This window comes from Peromyscus californicus, unplaced genomic scaffold (assembly GCF_007827085.1).
Source record: "Peromyscus californicus insignis strain IS unplaced genomic scaffold, ASM782708v3 Scaffold_16__1_contigs__length_79575227, whole genome shotgun sequence".
NCBI lineage: Eukaryota > Metazoa > Chordata > Mammalia > Rodentia > Cricetidae > Peromyscus > Peromyscus californicus.
Window position 1 is genome coordinate 32685820 of NW_026294458.1, and position 18160 is coordinate 32703979.

Consider the following 18160-nt stretch of genomic DNA (forward strand, 5'->3'; position numbering starts at 1 on the left):
GTACCAATAGGTCTGAGTTTTCTTTGCTTGCAATTTTTTTGGGGGATAGCCTTCCCATCTGCTTTAGATATCTAGATATCCAAGGTCTTTTGACTTCTTGAAGATGGGTATTTCTATTTTCCTATAAAGACAAAAACAGAACCCTACCCTGACCCTTGTTTGGTGAGTTTTCCTTACAGCTTGTAGAATTGTCACATTGGTGGATGAGCTATCACTTCTCCTTAATAAGAGGTTTGTCCTGTTTGAATCGATTCTTTATTAATTTTGATGATATCCAAAGCTTTTCTTCTCCTGTGAAAACAAAAGCAAAAAACCTTCCCCAGTGTAGCACATATCCTGGTTTCCATTCTGAGGTCAACACATCTTTAAAGTACACAGGCTGATTTAACTTAGTAAATTTTTCAATTATCCAATGTTTCTCTGCAGCTGTTGTTCCTTTCTCATCAGCATTAAGAAAATTTAGTATTAATAAGGCATTATGCAATCTGTCTTTGGGGATTTTGGTTCCCCCTTTCTGTTTGCTAAGTATTTCTTTTAAAGTGCAATTAGATCTTTCTACAACTGCTTGTCCTGTAGGATTGTGTGGTATATCTGTAATATGCTTTATATTATAATATACAAAAAAACTGTTTCATTTTACTGGAGACATATGCTGGAGCATTATCAATCTTAATTTGTATAGGTATACCTATTATGGCCATGACTTCTAATAGGTGTGTAATTACAGAATCAGCCTTTTCAGAACTCAAAACTGTTGCCCATTGAAATCCTGAAAACGTATCTATTGTATGGTGTACATATTTTAATTTTCCAAATTACGCAAAATGAAACATATCCATTTGCCAAATTTCATTTCTATGTATACCTTTAGGACTACTTCCTGCCAGTGATGGAGTTTGGTTATAGAAGGAACAAGTAGGACATTTTTTTTTAATATAATTTCCTTGGCTTTTTGCCAAGTGATTGCCATTGATATGGTGGGGTTTTTTTAAATGAAATTCTGAGGCCTCCAGCACACTTCCTATTAATAATTGATCAATTTCATCATTACCTTGTGCAAAAGGACCTGGCAGACCCATATGGGATCTGATGTGTGTTATATATATAGGATGATCCCTATTTCTGATTATTTTCTGTAATTTTATAAATATTGAAGTTGTATAAATAGTGAAGTTAATTAGGTTTTATCAGGAATAAATTCAGCAGTTTCATTATGTAAAACAACTCTTTCTGCATATTGAGAGTCAGTAACTATATTGAGAGGTTCTGTAAAGTCCATTTGTACCATAAGAATGGCATACAATTCTAACTTTTGTATAGAATCATAAGGGCTTTGAACCACTTTACTTAAGTTTCTTGATTTTTTTGCATCAGAATAGAACATAGGGACTCCAGAGATTAATATTCTCCATACAATGTGAGGAAGGACTTAACTAGTTTTTTTAAATTTTTTTTAAATGAATTTGATTCTCTTGCTTTTGGTATAACTGTTGTTAATCTTTCCTAAAAAAATACTGAAAGCTCCTTGCCAGTATTCATTTTCTGCCCATAAAGAAGAAATTTCTTCATTTGTTAAAGGTACTACAATTTCTGCTGGGCCTTTTCATGTCAATTGATGAAGTCTTAATATTCCTTTGAAAATCAAATCAGAAATCTTTCCCACATATATCTTTAATTTCTTACTCTGTTTATGTGGTAGAAATATTTATTCCAACACAATATCTTTTCTCTGAGTTAAAATCCCTGTAGGGGAATGCATAGAGGGTAATATGACCAGAATGCAAGTTAAGCTCTGGATCCACAAGATCCACATGTGCCTCCTGTAATTTCCTTTTCCATAAGAGCCAATTCTCTCTCAGTTTCAGCTGATAATTCTCTTGAACAATTTAAGTTCTTGTTACCATCCAAGATTTTGAACAAATTACTCAATTCATGATTTTTTTATCCAATAGTGGTCATAAAATTGAAATGACTCCTAGCAATTTTTGAAAGTCATTAGGAGTCCGCAATTAATCTCTTCTGATTTGTACCTTTTTGGGTCGAATTTTTTGTAGACCTATTTTATATCCTAAGTAATTAATAGAACCTTATCTTTGTATTTTTGCAGGAGCAATTTGTAATCCCCAGCAAGGCAAAACTTTCTTTACTTCTTCAAACATTTTTCCAAAGCATCTACATTTGAATCAGCTAATAAGATATCATCCATATAATGGTAAATTATAGATTGCAGAAACATGAATTATTTCCAACAGTTTTTGCACAAAATATTGGCAAAGAGTGGGGCTATTTAACATTCCCTGTGGGAGAACTTTCCATTGATATCTCTTAACTGGCTGAGAATTATAAGTAGGCACCATGAAGACAAATTTTTCCCTATCCTTTTCTTGTAGAGGTATATTGAAGAAACAGTCCTTTAAGTCCATAACTATAATAGGTCATTCTTTAGGTAACAGAGAAGGCAAAGTCATTGTAGAGAGTCCATTGGCTGAATCACTTTATTTATAACTCTCAGATCTGTCAGCATTCTCCATTTTCCAGATTTCTTTTTAATAACAAATACAGGAGAATTCCAAGGGTTGGTTGATTCTTCAATATGTTGAGCATTTAGCTGCTCCTGACCCAGTTGTTCTAAGGCCTGTAATTTCTCTGATGTCATAGGCCACTGCCCAACCCAGATGGGTTTGTCAGTTAACTATTTTAAGGGTAGGGCCTTTAGTACCTCTGAGAGTTCAACAGCAGCTGCGCCCTGTTTGTGTACAGCCTGAATAGTAGGTGACTTTTCTGTAGTCTCTTATGCTATTCTTCCAAGAAACATGAATTGGATTATGGTCCATTTCTGAGATTGGAAGAATGTTAATCTGGGTATTCCATTGCTGCAACAGATCATGACTGCTACATTAGCTATTTATGGCCTCAGCCTTCCCCTCTGTCCTTCTGGCCCTATGCATCCAACCCATCTTGTGGGCTTTGTTTTACCTGAGATAGGGTTCCAATCCCTAGGAACTGAACATCTACCCCTGAAGAGGCCAATTTGGATGCCATGGTTTTGTTGTATTTATAGTCATATCTATAGTCATATCTAGTCCTATGTTTAGCAAGCATTCAAATATAATGTTATTTATTCATAGCCTTAGCTTTGGTCTTTGTTCATTTATGGAAGTTTGCCAAAATATTCATTTTATTATGGTTTTTCCTGGAATTTTTGATTCATCATTCAAAGCTGTTCTATCATCCAGAACAGTATTGTTTTTTATGTTGGGCACTGGATCTTCTAATTGTTCTGGGGAGGAGTTTTCTCCACAGTGACTGGGAATGACTAGACCATGTTCAACCTGGGGGCCTTTGAGAGGCCCCCAAGGCATTTCTGGAGGTAAAGGGTTGCCTTGTCTCTTGTTGATCTGCAATTGTTGGTCCAATATAGGCCTTTGCAGCATCTTCTGCATAATCCAGAGGTTGGGGCCTTCTATTTGGGTCATTCCTAGAAGAAACATTGTTTCTAGAAGCACCCTGTATACAATTTCTTCTTATATGGCCTAGTTTATCACAATTAAAGCATTTGACACTTTGGTGTCTCTTTATGCCTTTGGAAATCACCTCTCTTATCCAAGCCTTATCACTATAGTTAAGAGGCTCAATATTGATTGTGTGTTGGATCCATTCTTTTATGGCTGCTAGTCTAACCTTTAAAGGTGCAATCATCTTTATGCATTCTAAATTAGCATTTTCAAAAGCCAAAGATTGATTTAGTATTTGTCTAATTTCTTGATCTGATATTGTTTTTGTTTACAGCTCTAGTCAATCTTTGCAAAAAGTCAGTAAAGGATTCTTTTGAGCCTTGTATGACCTTAGTATATGGCTCAGTTATTTTTCCTGGTTATGGAATCTTATCTCAAGCATTCAAGGCTGTCATATGGTATATGGACAAGGTATGCTCAGCAAAGGTAGCTTGTTTATTTACATCAGCAAAACAGTCCTCACCAAGAATCTGATCTTGAGAAATCTCAAAATCTTTACTTTTACCTTGCTGTTCAAGGGTCTTAGCTTCTTCTCTCCACCAGCTTCTCCATTGTAACTGATGACTACATGTTAATACTGCTGAGATTAATTTATTCCAGTCATTCGGAATTATTCTATTCTTTGAGGACCATGTATTTAACATCTGCCTCACATACGTTGAATGAATACCATATGTAGCTACTGCTTCCTTAATGTCTTTTAAATACCTCATATGTACAGGCTCCCATTTACAATCTGCATATCCTTTGGGATAATTAGCATTTGCTTGTTTTTCACAAACAGTAACAAGATAAATCATAGCAGGTAAAGTCACAACCTTTGGCAAGTCATCTCTAAGTTTGTAAGGTACTGGAGAGATTAATTCCCCTCTTTCATCTGTGCCTCAATGCTCAGGCTATTTATTGTTTGTATATAGGAGGGAAGGCTACTAATTTTTTTGTGTTAATCTTGTATTCAGCTGCTTGACTAAAGATGTTTATCAGCTGTAGGAGTTGCTTGGTAGAGGTCACTTATGTGTACTATCATATCATCTGTGACTAATGATACTTTGACTTCTTCCTTTCCAATTTGCTTCCACTTGGTTTCCTTTGGTTGTCTTATTGCTCTAGCTAGAATTTCAAGTACTATATTGAATAGATACAGAGAGAATGGACAACCTGGTCTTGTTCCTGATTTTAGTGGAATCACTTTGGGTTTCTCTCCATTTAATTTGATGTTGGCAATTGGTATGCTATATATTGCTTTTATTACATTTAGGTATGTCCTTTTTATCCCTGATCTCTCCAAGACTTTTTATCATGAAGGTGTGCTGGATTTTTGTCAAAGGCTTTTTCAGTATCTAATGGGATGATAAAGTGGGTCATTTTCTTTCAGTTTATTTATATGGTGGATTACATGAACAGATAGATTTTCATATGTTGAATCATCCTTGCATCTCTGGGATAAACTTGACTTGGTCATGGTTGATGATCTTTTTGATGTGTTCTTGGATTTGGTTTGTCATTATTTTATTGAGTATTTTTTTTTATCAATATTCCTGAGAGAGATTGGTTTGTAATTCTCTTTCTTTGTTACATCTTTGTTGCATTTTCATATCAGGGTGACTGTGGCCTCATGGAAAGAAGTTGGCAATGTTCCTTCTGTTTCTATTTTGTGGAACAATTTGAGAAGTATTGGTGTTAGTTCTTCTTTGAAAGTCTGGTAGAATTCTGCTCTAAACTCATCTGGCCCTAGGCTGTTTTTGGTTGGGAGGCTTTTAATGACAGCTGCTATTTCCTTGTTGTTATAGGTCTATTTAAATTGTTCACCTTGCCTTGATTTAACTTTAGTAAGTGGTATCTATCAAGAAATTGGTCCATTTCTTTTAGATTTTCCAATTTTGTGGAGTACAGGTTTTTGAAGTATGACCTAATGGTTCTCTAGATTTCCTCAGAGTCTATTGTTAGGTCCCCACTTTTGTTTCTGATTTTATTAATTTGGATACTCTCTCTCTGTCTTTTAGTTAGTTTGGATAAGGGTTTATCTATTTTGTTGATTTTCTTGAAGAGCCAACTTTTTGTTTCATTGATTCTTCGTATTGTTCTCTTTGTTTCTATTTTATTGATTTCAGCCCTCAGTTTGATTATTTCCTGTCATCTACTCCTCTTAGGCATGTCTACTTCTTATTCTAGAGCTTTCAGAATAAAGCACTAGTGCTATTAAGTCACTAGTATGAGATCTCTCCAAATTCTTCAAGAAGGCACTTAGTGCTATGGACTTTCCTCTTAACACTGCTTTCATTGTGTCCCATAAGTTTGGATATGTTATGCACTGATTTTCATTGAATTCTAGGAAGTCTTTAGCTTTTTTCTTTATTTCTGCCTTGACCCAGTGTACCACTGCTGTGAGGACCAGCCTCCAGAATTATAGCATTTTATGGGAATCCAATGGAGTCTGTGAATGAGGACTTTTTTGAGGGAGTGAGAGAGACACATACATTCTTGATGATTTTCTTCTGACTTCTTTTTTATTCTTCTCCTTAGTTTTAGTCTACATCTTTCCTGATGTTTTCCTTCTCTCCTTCTTGATGTTTTCCTAACTAACATATTTTTTTCCCTTAGAGCTTGTATACTCCAGTAGACTCTTTCAAGTAATATAAAAATTACAATGTGGTCACATTCTAGTTTTTCAAGTGAATAATTAAAATTAATATAGGTAAAAAACCAGCATGTTTTTTATATCCCTTACATGATTAAACATTTTACATTTTACAGGTGAAAAACAAGTTGTCCCAATAACCCATGTACATTCATACCCAAACAACTTTTATAGATTAACAGAGTATAAGAAAGCAAGGTATTTTTCTTAGCCAGTTCTTTTAATGGCAGGCTGCATTTTGCAGTTACATAGAAAAAAATCTATCACTTTATTATTTATCTTGAAAAGTAATCTTATAAGAAATTTTGGAAGAATCACAAATCTAAACTTTTATATATGAAAAAGAACCAGTCAGTTCTATTTCAAATCCCCAGGGTGCATATCCACTCATCAACAGTTTTTTTTTTTTTTTTTAATATCAGGAAGCTGAGGGTAGTAATGGGCACAAGGAATTAATCATCACCTTTGGTCACCAACCCATCTTAGCAAGAAAGGCACATCAGCTACTAATAACTGGGCTGCTTTGTTTTGGTTCCCTGACTTTAATGAGTCCCTCACTCAGCTATGTGCCTTTCTAAAACATCAGACTGTCTTCTTGGGTTTTTTAACCTCAAAGCTATTTACAAAGCATCTTAGTCTAACCTTAAGTTATTTTCAAAGCTTTGTTTCAGCTATGATGTACTTCAAAACTTGTGAACACATCTCCTAACATTAAGGTTAAAATAATTTAAGCTAGCTGGGCTACTGGGACTCAATTGTTTTTGTAATCATTAACCTAAGCCACAGTCTATATGGCTCCTCAATAGAAACTTGTGTTGTAGCTATGCGACAATTCCTTGTTTTATTTTTTTATCCTCTGCAGCCTCTGCTTTATCAGAGTTGGGGCAACATTTTATCCTTCCTTTACCTATGTTAATTTCTCCACTAAACTAACTTCTATCATCATAATCTCTTATTATATTTATTAAAGACCCCCAATCATCAAAATTCTATTTAAATTAACACTATTGTTGTATAAAATCATTGCTCCAGTTAAACAGTACAGCTTAGGAGGAAATCTTCTTCATGATAATTCACAGGTTAAAAATGCCCAGTAGAACAGGATATTTCCAAGAGGTGATCACATTGCATTAAGAGCAGTGGGGATCTCCCAATGCCCATTCACACCATGCCAGATACCAGAAAAAAATGACAGTGCCAAACATGCGAAGACACAGCAGTAGCTAGAAACATTCTGGGGCTGAGTCTTTCGGGGCCTTGTTTATCTGAGATTCATCCATTAGGGTTTTGTTTCCTGGTGGGCTGATAACCTGAAGTCAATTGCCATCTGCTGCTCCCCTGGCATGGCCACCAGCACCAGTGGTAACTCATTAGAGAGTTGTTCAGTTTCCATGAGCTTTCTGTTGTTTCTGTTGTTTCTGTTGTTGAAATCCAGCTTTAATCCATGGTTGTCTAAAAAGACACAGGGGTTAGTTCAATATTTTTTGTATCTGTTGATACTTACTTTGTGGCCAAATATATAGTTTACTGAATTACCTGGTTGACTGGAATTTGTTTTCTTCTGTGTATACAAATTCATTTCTTTAGTTTTTTTTTATCATGGTGTTCTAAAGATTCTGAATGTTCCATTTATAAGTTTTAGAAACTTACCAGTGCTCTTGATTGAATGCTATAATTTGTGTACCCTTGTTTTCAAGCTCTAATATTTTTATCTTTTATTTCACCTGTTCTGTTGATGGCACTTCAGTTGAATATTTTAAACTTATTGATGATTTTTGATCATATTATTGATGATAATTTCCAGATTCATTTCAGTTTGAGTTTTCTTCACTATCTTTAGTATTTCTATCTCTTGTATTTTCTTGAACTTCAGTCAGGAGTTTATTCATGTCTTTTCAAAGTTATTTCAGGTGTTTATTGATGTCCTCTTTGAATTCCTTGAACTCTTTGAAAACATTTGTAATCATTCTTTTGTATTTTGTGTCTTAAGTTTTTTCTAAGTTGTTCTCATTGGGGACACTTATTACTGTATTTATAGTTTGGGAGAGAGACACTTTGACTTTTCAAAAATTATTATTGCTGTGTTTTTGCAATGGGAACTTGTCATCTGTGTTAGGTTATTATTGGTTATGTCTTTTGATGAGTTTTTCATTTACCAGGTTGAAGTCTCCCGATGGAGTGGCAGTAGACTAGTCTTGAGGGGTAGATCCAATGGTAGTTGGTCTCTTGTTGAGTGGTGTGAGCCATTGGAGAGTATCCTGAGGAGGAAGAGCCATGTGGACCCCTTGGGAGCATGGTGAGGGGTGGCACTGAGGGGGCTAGTTCTCTTCCTGAGTCTGGCCCAAAGTATGGTCTGGGTGTCTTGAGAGGGTCCCAGATAGAAGGAGCAAAGCCTAGGGTGAAAATGAGTTGGGTCTCTTACAGAGGTTTAGCCACAGGTAGAATTCATGCCACCTGGAGAATCTGGAGAGTCTGAGTAAAGGCAGGTGGGATTTGGGGCACCCTATGGAGGAGAGTGCCCTGTGTGGTATCCTTGTCTATGCTAGTTCAGGGGAAAGCAGGCAGGGTTTGGGGATGTTCTAGGTATGAAGAAGAAGCCTTACCTAGCAGCAGCTTCAGAGCTGGGTCCTGAGAAAATCTGGAAGGTGTTGGGCAGCTTAGGAAGCATGAAGGGAGGGTTCTGCCTGGCATTGCATCCTGTATAGATTCTGTCAAAGGTAGGCAGGCCTCTGGGTGACTTCAGAATGAGTAAGGAGAAGAGCGTACCCAGAGGCATATAGCCCTAGGAAAGCCTGGTACATGAGTAACTTTAGAACGAATAAGGAAAAGAGCCTACCCAGAGGCATACAGCCCCAGGAAAGCCTGGTACATGGGTAACTTTAGAATGAATAAGGAAAAGAGCCTACCCAGAGGCATACAGCCCCAGGAAAGCCTGAGAGCTGGGTAACTATAGAATGAGTAAGAAGAGTCTACCCAGAGGCATACAGCCTAGGAAAGCCTGGTGGGAAGCTGGCAGTTGTGTGGCCTAGGGAGGAAGCTGATTTGCTTTGAGTTACTTTATAAAACTTTAAAAATATAGAACTTTCATTTTATTTTTAAATTTTTATAAGATAGCTTTCATGAGGGCTGGAAAGATGACTCAGTCATAAAAGGCTAGGCTTAAAACAAAAGTAGCTTTAAAGGAGACTCATACACCTAGAGTTAACTGAATGTTTGAAATACACAGTTGATATTGGTATATATATATGTACCTATGCTTGTTGGTATGTATATGTAAGAAGCCATTTCCACAAGCACCACATACATCCTTTGAAAATCACTCCACAGGGTCTTTTACAATTCCTCTTTCCTTTCCCCTTTCATTGTTGAAACCCTTCTACACCCATCCATCTGTAAACATGATAATTAGGTTGCATTTTCTATAATTTTATAATACATAATTATCATACACTACATGTTCTTTTGGTCTGGCTGAATTCAGCCAGCGTAGTTATTTTGAGATTCTTTAATGTTTCAATTTCTTTCTTTATTTGATGAATAATAACTGAATCTATAGATAAATGACAGTTTTATTAACACATTCAACATTCAGCATGCTTCCACGTAGAGTTCCTGTGAGCATTCCTGTAAGCCAATTTCTTTGTCTCGGAGATTTGCATTTCCATAAAGCAGATCTGCTCTTCAAGGGGTAACAAACAGAAAGATAAGACCAGATTTAAAAAACAAAAATAAAAACTTCGCTGAGATTGAGTGTTAGGCAGCAGTCTGCCCTGTTGACAGCTGTCTTAGCTTTGTCCTGCATTATGTTTCCCAACAAAATGAAACATGTCAGGACTCAAAAACCCATCAGCCGTTCAGTGGTTACACACTGTATCTGATTGATGGACCCCTTGAATGAAGGACTCAGCCTCCCGTGAGTGAGTGAGGATTTGAAGTGACAGGACTAAGTGGCTAGTGTTCTCTGGGTGCTGACCCCAGAGAACTGGTTGTTTCCTCGCCAAGAACCCCGGGTATGTTATACCTACAATTTTACAGAGCATTTTTACCCTCTGACCCTCTGTCATGAATCTAGGCCAAGTGCACACATTATCTACAATCTCCTGCCAACCACCACCACTCTGTGCTGCTACAATTGAGTCTGCTTTTGGATTTGACCAGCCTGGTGTTCTCTTGGGAGGCCTTGACACATGAGTGACAAGTTAACTGGGGAAAATATTGATTGCAGAGGTTTGGGTCTAGAATATAGAATTGATTATGGCTTGTTTGCAAGTATCCCATGGATTGTAAGAGTAACCTGAATTTTGGCCAATTGCTTCCTCAGGCATTGTACATTTCTCTAAGCCATCTGACCAGAATCTTTCCATTATAGACATGCTCCTGGTGTCCACAAATCCCTCTGACTTTCACATTTGCTCCTGTGGAGTGGTTGCTGTGGAGAGCTTGGATGATGCGGAAGAATTTCTGGCCACAGAAGTAAGGCTTGGTAGTTGTAGAAGTTAAGACTTGTGAAGGCAATGAGCAATGAAAACTAACATCCTAATACCTCATCTTGAGGTCTGGAGACCTGGCCTTGCTCCCCTTGATGATGGAGGCTGCTTCTCCCCAAAGTTTACCAATAGTAACAGGACATATTTTCAATAGAGGGGCATTATAGCTATAGAAAAGTAGACAGAATTTTCAACTTAATAGCAAACTCTTTTAGTTACTGTGTATCTCTAAGGTCTTTACTCTGTTTTCTATCTATATGGAGTTGCTTTGGTATTGTTGTTTATTTATAATTATACTGCAAGATCATGTGGTCCACAGAGTTCGATTTTTCAATTTCATTTTATAAGCATTTGAAGTGGAAAGTCAAAAATAATTTTGTCAGGCATTTGTCCTTTTGCTTACTGAACTATTCTCCTGTTGTGAAATCCCAAGACCTTTGCCTCTCTTTACCCTGTGAATGTCTTAGAAGGTTAGTACTCTTTTTGTGTATTATATTCACTCAATTTTACATTCCTATAAATGAGGTTATTGAAAAAGAATGTAGACTCCTCCACTCTTGTCTTTAAAAAGCATTCTAAATTAGTTCCTATAATGACTGCATTCTTCTGGGACCATATACAGTAGTCCTAGGATGCAGTGATATGGTGACATTGTTACAGGGTTAGAAAACACCTAGAGACCACCTGAACTCTATCCAGTTGTAATTAGCTGAATTTTAATTAAGCTGCAGCTGGCCTCAGTCCCCACGGTTGTATTTGGGACTGAGGCCCAGCTTAAAGGGGAGGAGGGCTTTTAAAGGCAAAGTTCACAGTTTCTTTATTTTTTTCACTATTTGCAGATACGTGAGGAACTGCCTCACTCCCCCCATACACAGAGATAACCAAGGTTACATAAGCCAGAGCAAGTGGTTAATCATTTTACAACAGTCACACATCTGAGGAGGGGGCGAAGAGTCAGGGTTGTCCAATCAACCATTTGAAAAAATCAGGTCAGAGACAGTTACTGAAAGGGTGCTTAGTATGAAATGGAGTTTTCCTTAGCAACAGATGTTCTTTTCTTAACACCCCCTTTCACCAATTTCTAAAATTAGCAGGCTCTGGAAAAAGACCAGTTGAACATTTAGGACATGCCACCCAGCAGATTCAGGGATAATTTCCATAATCATGCAAGACAAAATAATGAACTTCCTGTAGCCAGTTAGTGGACCTGTTCCTGGAAGGGAAGAGAAAGAAACAGGGTGCTAAAGGAAATTTCTGAAGCCACTGGGCGCTAAACAACTCAAGTCACCACCCTAATTCCCCTCTAAAGGACTGAGCAGACTGCTGGTGGCCAAGTATCAACAAGACCTATTTGTGTTTCTTTGAACCCAGCTGTCACTCAAGGCCCACAGTGCTCTGTCTCTTATTGCTGCAGCCCACAGCTTGGTGTGACATGTGACATACAGTAGGGTGAGGTACCTACTGGAGCCATCAGGAAAAAGAAGACACAGCTAGCCATCTGTTTCTCTTCTTACAGAAAGCCATAGACATCTTGGGATTTCTTCCCGATGAGAAGTTTGGGTGCTATAAGATCATTGGAGCCATCATGCACATTGGGAACCTGAAATTTAGACAGAATCCCAGAGAAGAGCAACTGGAGGCTGATGGCACAGAAAGTAAGGCTTCCTTTACAAAGACACAGCTCTTAATTCTGTTCAAACCCTGACTTCCAGGCCCGCCTTCTTTTCCCTGCATGCACTGAATGTCTTGTTTTTGTTTTTTATTTTTCAGAGAATGTTGAAAATAAGCAGCACCATTTTTCCTTAATTACTGTTATTTATTTGTTTTTTTCATGCTGTGCTGCTGGGGCTTGCATTTAGGGCTTCATCCCTACTAGACAAGCCTTCTATACCCAGCCCTTTATTATTGTTGCTAGAAAGTGTTATCTCAATCACCATTCTATATTATCTTCTTCTCACAGAATAAGAAGTATTTCTCAGTTAATTACTGGTAATGTCAGTGGATTTTTGGGGGGCTTTTGTGAAATATACTTTTAGCTAATGAACTACTAAGAGAATAACTGGAGCAAATTTCCATAAAATGTATCAAATGGTATAAGTTGGGATGGTTTAAACAAAGATTCTTGAAATTCCAAAGGGAAACTGACTCCATCCTATCAAAACTATGAGGCTTCAAGTTCTGTTATTTTTTTTCCATTAAAATAAAAAGTCAGAATTCCAGCATGAACAGGAAAGGGGCTCCTGAGGCCCTGCCCTTAGTGAGGGTCATTGACAGTTGATGGTTTCTGAGGGAGGGGGACTCCCTTTTCTTTGGAGATGCAGCTCCTAGTCAGTAGTAAGTGGACTTGGGGTATTTTAATAATAATGAAAATAAAAAAGAGGGAAATGGATCTTTGAGTATCAGTGGACTTGGAGGGAGGTTAATAAGATCAAAATATATACATGTATGAAAATTCCAAAGAGTAAATAAAAATACTGTGAAAACAATGTTCTTAATTGATTACAAAAACATGCTAGACATTATTACAATCAGTCATCTCTGTAAAAGTAGGAAATCACAATTATAAAAAAAGATAGAATAGCTATTGCAATGATTGCATTTAATTTAAAAATTCCATGTAAGAGAGTAACTATATCCATTTAATTATTTCAGTGGACAGAAGTTTTAGTTTTATATTTTAATTGTATTATTTACATAAAAATTGCTTACTTTAACTGGAAGTGTGCATCTCTCTGAAATTAAGTATATTCACATTGTTATTGTCTGACTAAAGAATTTTCTAGTTATTGAATCATGTTAAGCTTTTCTTCCTTTATTCTCAGCCCCTGAAAACCATAGTTGCATTTTCTAGCTCCATGAATTTGACTAGTCTAGGTACTTCATGTAAATGGAACCACCCAATATTTATATGTTTGTATATTGTTTATTTCACTAAGAACTATACCTTCAAGGTTGCTACATATTGTAATATGTATCAGAATTTCATCCCTTCTAAAGGTTTATTATTATTCAGTTGTATGTATTTATATTATCTTGTTTATCCATTCATCAGTTCATGTACATCTGGGTTGCTTCCACTATTCGGCTGTTCTGAATGAATGATAGTGTAAGAGTATCAATTTCATTCCCTGCATTTAATTCTTTGGTGTATTTATCCATAAGCAGAATTACTGGATTAAATGGTAATTCTATGCTGTAATTTTGAGGAGCAGTCAAATGGTTTCCACAGTGGCTGCACCATTTTATAGTGCCATACACAATACATGAAAAGTTCCCATTCAAATCTGTGCCAACACTTGTCTTGCTTTTGTTTTAATAGTAACTATTCTCTGATAGACATATAGTAGTGTCTCACTACAGTTTTGATTTGCATTTACCTCCTGATTAATGATGTTGAGCATCATTTTGTATGTGTATTTGAAATTTGTTTATCTTTTTCTTAGTAATGTCTGTTAAGGATCTCTTCTCATTCTGTGACTGGGTTGGGTGTCCTTTTATTGTTTAACCCAGTACCAGGGATATTTTTATTCTCAAGGACACATGGGAACAAGAGGTCATCCTGGCTCTGAGAGATCTATGTCAAACAAATATGTATCAACTGGTAATTCAGTGAAAACACAACAGAATGAAAGAATAAGGTATATGAGAATACGGATGGGTTTAGTGTAGATATACTGATCAGGTGGTCCCCTCAGAAATGACAGCTTTTGAACACAGGTATGGATGAAACAGAGCAGGAGAATATGAGTATCTATAATCTTCATATATCATAGCACATATGCTTTCATGTCAACTTCTTTTGCTCTGTGGCTTTCCCTATGCTTTGAGACAAAGGGGTTGTTGTTGGACTCTTACCACAAAACTCTGGTTAAATTTTAACTCATGGCTCAAGTGTCCTCCTGTTTGAGACTTCCAAGAAATTGGGACTGTGTGCCATAGAGCCTAGTAAGGGAAAAGCTGCTTTTGTCTCTTTTATTTTGTTTTATTTTAAGCATCTTTATTTATCTGCATGTATTAATTGATAAGATTGTAGGTTTTATTATGACATTTTCATGTTTTTGAAGAGTTGTTTTTGTCATAGAAGCCAGGCATATTTACTAATAAATAAAAAAATAGTGATATTGGAAATAAGTAATCCCATCCACACTTTCTGGTAATGCATTTTTAAGTTCTTGACAAGTGTCTTCATCTTCCCTACCTGTACCTGTTTCAGGACTGCAAAAACACTTTTTACATAAAGATAAGCTTTGTGCATGTTTTCTCCAATGTTAAAGATCACCTCTAAATTTATTTTATCCACAAATAAGATTAATTCAAGTTCTCAGTATGTCGTCGTACCTTAAAAGTTAAAAACAAAGTAATATCCATTATTCTAGGGTTACTTTTTAACCATTTCAGAGAGCACTGAGTATCCAAAGATGCACCTTAGATTTATTCCAAAGATTTACACTATACATCACATGTACACTTCACTTTTTTAATGGGAAGAGCAGAGAGCAAAAAAGGAAAAATACAACACTAACACACATAAATATAAATTATTTCACTTGTATTAAAGTTTTAAACAAAAATGAGAAGTACACTTCTATGCATAAGTGCCCATCTGATCTTCATAAAATTTTGTAAACATAGTACTATTTTTAAAAACCATTTTCTATGGTAGGCTCATGAAGTTCTTACAACTCCCAATCATCTTCCTCAAGCCCTTGTGAAGGAAGCCCTGTCACAGACTGTGTCAATCTTCATTTCTTTTTCATTTTATTTCCAGCATATAAGCATATCCTATCTTGGTTTTCTTTTATCAGTTGATGGGCATTTTTTCTACGTTTTGACTACTATGATAATATTACTAGAAATGCTATGTGCATTTTTTTGTATAAATATCTTTGTTTCTCCTAGATTCATATGCAAGTGTGAAATTGGTAGGTCTTACAGTGACTCTGTGTTTAACCTCTAAGAAATTGTCAGACTCTTTTCTGTAATGGCCATGCCACATGTGAATGTCCACATCTGCACCAACGCCTGTTATTACCTTTCAATGAGAGCCACTCTAAGGGACCATGAAGGGTTGTTTCAATGTGGTTTGGTTTGTATCTGTAAGAAATAGATTATTCCATTTAGCATTCAGCCATTTATTTTAAAGTTGCAATCTGTATTTTTACATTGATTGAAACTTACAGCCCTTCTAACCTCTAGGCAGTGTATTTGGCTACAATGAAATGATTTCCACAGTATTCTCCACCATTTTTCCTCTTTTCCTTCCCTGCTTCTTGACATTCTTCCTTTCTTGTGTGATCAGATGCTGACAAAGCTGCTTCTCTCATGGGCATTAACTCTTCTGAGTTGGTAAAAGGCCTGATCTATCCTAGAATCAAAGTTGGTAATGAGTATGTTACCAGAAGTCAAAATGTACAGCAGGTAAGGTAACATTTGGGGGAATTGTCATTGTGTGATCATGCAATTATTTTATACATGTCATATTTATGTGTTTTCAACACCTGACAATGTTAATAATAATTTCTATGAAAGCAGTCAAGAGAGCTACTGAGGTGAGTATTTCTTATGTTCTTATGAAAGACGCTATAGTAGTAAGGGACTACGCTGAATATTTTGACAATTCTTAGGTAACACTTCACTTGTGATCTATACCTTGGTTGTCCAGCTAAGAAAATTTCAGAACTGTAGAGGATTGAAGTGAATTATCTTGGAGAACTGATATCTCTTTATGTATTAGCTTCCTTAGCATAACTGACGTGGGGTTACATTAGTGGAGAATAGGTTTCAGTATGTGTGTTGAAGACAGGATTTGAAGGAACAAGAAATTGAAAACAGACATAAAATGCAGAAGGCTATGTTGATTTAGTTTGATATAAATGACAAATGTTTGGGATGCCTGACCTTCAGACTTTTCTGCATGCAGCAAATATGTCCAGGGTTGCTGGGTACTAAGATAACTTAAGTTTACCAGTACATTTCAGAATAATTTATGTCTGCTATGTATATTAATCAGTGTGATATAGGCCGTAGGGCAACAACACATATACACCAAAATCTCAGTGGTAACAAAATATTTGTTCTCTTACTCAAACCAAATCCAGTACTTATTATACAGCATTCTTGTGTTGTGTGCTTATGCTACCTGGGACACACAGCCTGTAACATTGTGGACAGGGAGAGAAAGTCATTTGTGAAGGGAAGTTCTCCTCCCTCAACTTGGGACAGTGATGCTAAAACTTTGATTTATATCCACTGATGAGAATTTGTTGTATTTTCTTGTCACTATGGGAAAGGTGATGAATATGGTTTTTCTAGAAAGAGAAAATGGTACTGTGAAGTCATAACTTTGTCTCTGCCACCCATAAAACACACACACACACACACACACACACACACACACACACACACACACACACACACACACATCCCAGGTTTTGGTGACATATGGGAGGCATTCAGGTGGCAGGAGCTGGAGAATCAGGATTCAGATCACCTTTGGATGAGTGAGTTTGAGGCTAGTTTGGGCTATATAAAATTCTGTCTATACTCCTCTCCCCCCCAAAAAAGAAAAAAAAACAAACACAATAACAAAAACCCACTACATATATACGATGGACTGGATATGTGAAAGCCATAACAGGCTTGACCATTGTGGATTTACCTTCAGCCTCACTGAGAAAATTAGGACAATGGACAATGGCACAGTTTACAAGAGACAAGGCAAATGTCTCATTTACTTTGAACTACCAATGCCTTCTTTTTTTTTTAAAAAAAAATGATCTATTTACTTATTATATGTACAGTGTTCTGCCTGCATGTATGCCTGTGTGCCAGAGGAGAACACCAGATCTCCTCATAGATGGCTATGAGCCACCATGTGATTGCTGGGAATTGAACTTAGAACCTCTGGAAGAACAGCCAGTGCTCTTAACCTCTGAGCCACCTCTCCAGTCCATACCAATCCCTTCTTTAATTTAAGTCTAGTAGTGAAGATGATGGTTCTGTAAATGTCTGTTTAACTTGTGCCTCTGGGGATGTATCTCAGTGGTAGAACACTTGCCTAGCATAGATTTGTCAATTCCAACACATACACGTGCTCTCTCTCTCTGTCTCTCTCTCTCTGTCTCTCTCTCTCTGTGTGTCTCTCTCTCTCTGTCTGTCTGTCTATCTCTCTCTCTCTCTCTCTCTCTCTCTCTCTCTCTCACACACACACACACACACACACACACACACACACGATAGAAATGCTTATCTCTTTCTCGTTTTACAATATTTGGAAGCAATTGCACCAGGAATATTTATGATGTTTTATTTGAGGAAACATTTAAAGTAACCTTGGTGACCTTTAAGGTCATGGATTATGCCTGAGTCATTCTAGTACACCAGCATCTAGCACAGTGCTCTGCAACCACCAGGTGTTTTATAGGTATTAAAACTGTACAACGTGGGTGGAAGTTGAGTCATATCATAAGTATTTGTCAGTGTTATTGTTTCTTAGACACTCACTGTAACATGGATGTGTG

The 18160-nt window shown here is 36.8% G+C and overlaps 1 protein-coding gene across 1 annotated transcript in view; it reads left to right on the top strand.

Annotated features, from left to right (window-relative positions):
* The window catches only part of Myh15 (myosin heavy chain 15), a 125259-nt gene that overhangs the window by 16238 nt on the left and 90861 nt on the right, over window positions 1-18160 (top strand). Inside the window, exons 10-12 of the mRNA XM_052739927.1 lie at window positions 10475-10636; window positions 12095-12295; window positions 15940-16058. Coding sequence (XP_052595887.1) covers window positions 10475-10636; window positions 12095-12295; window positions 15940-16058 — 482 coding nt within the window. The remainder of the gene's footprint in view (window positions 1-10474; window positions 10637-12094; window positions 12296-15939; window positions 16059-18160) is intronic.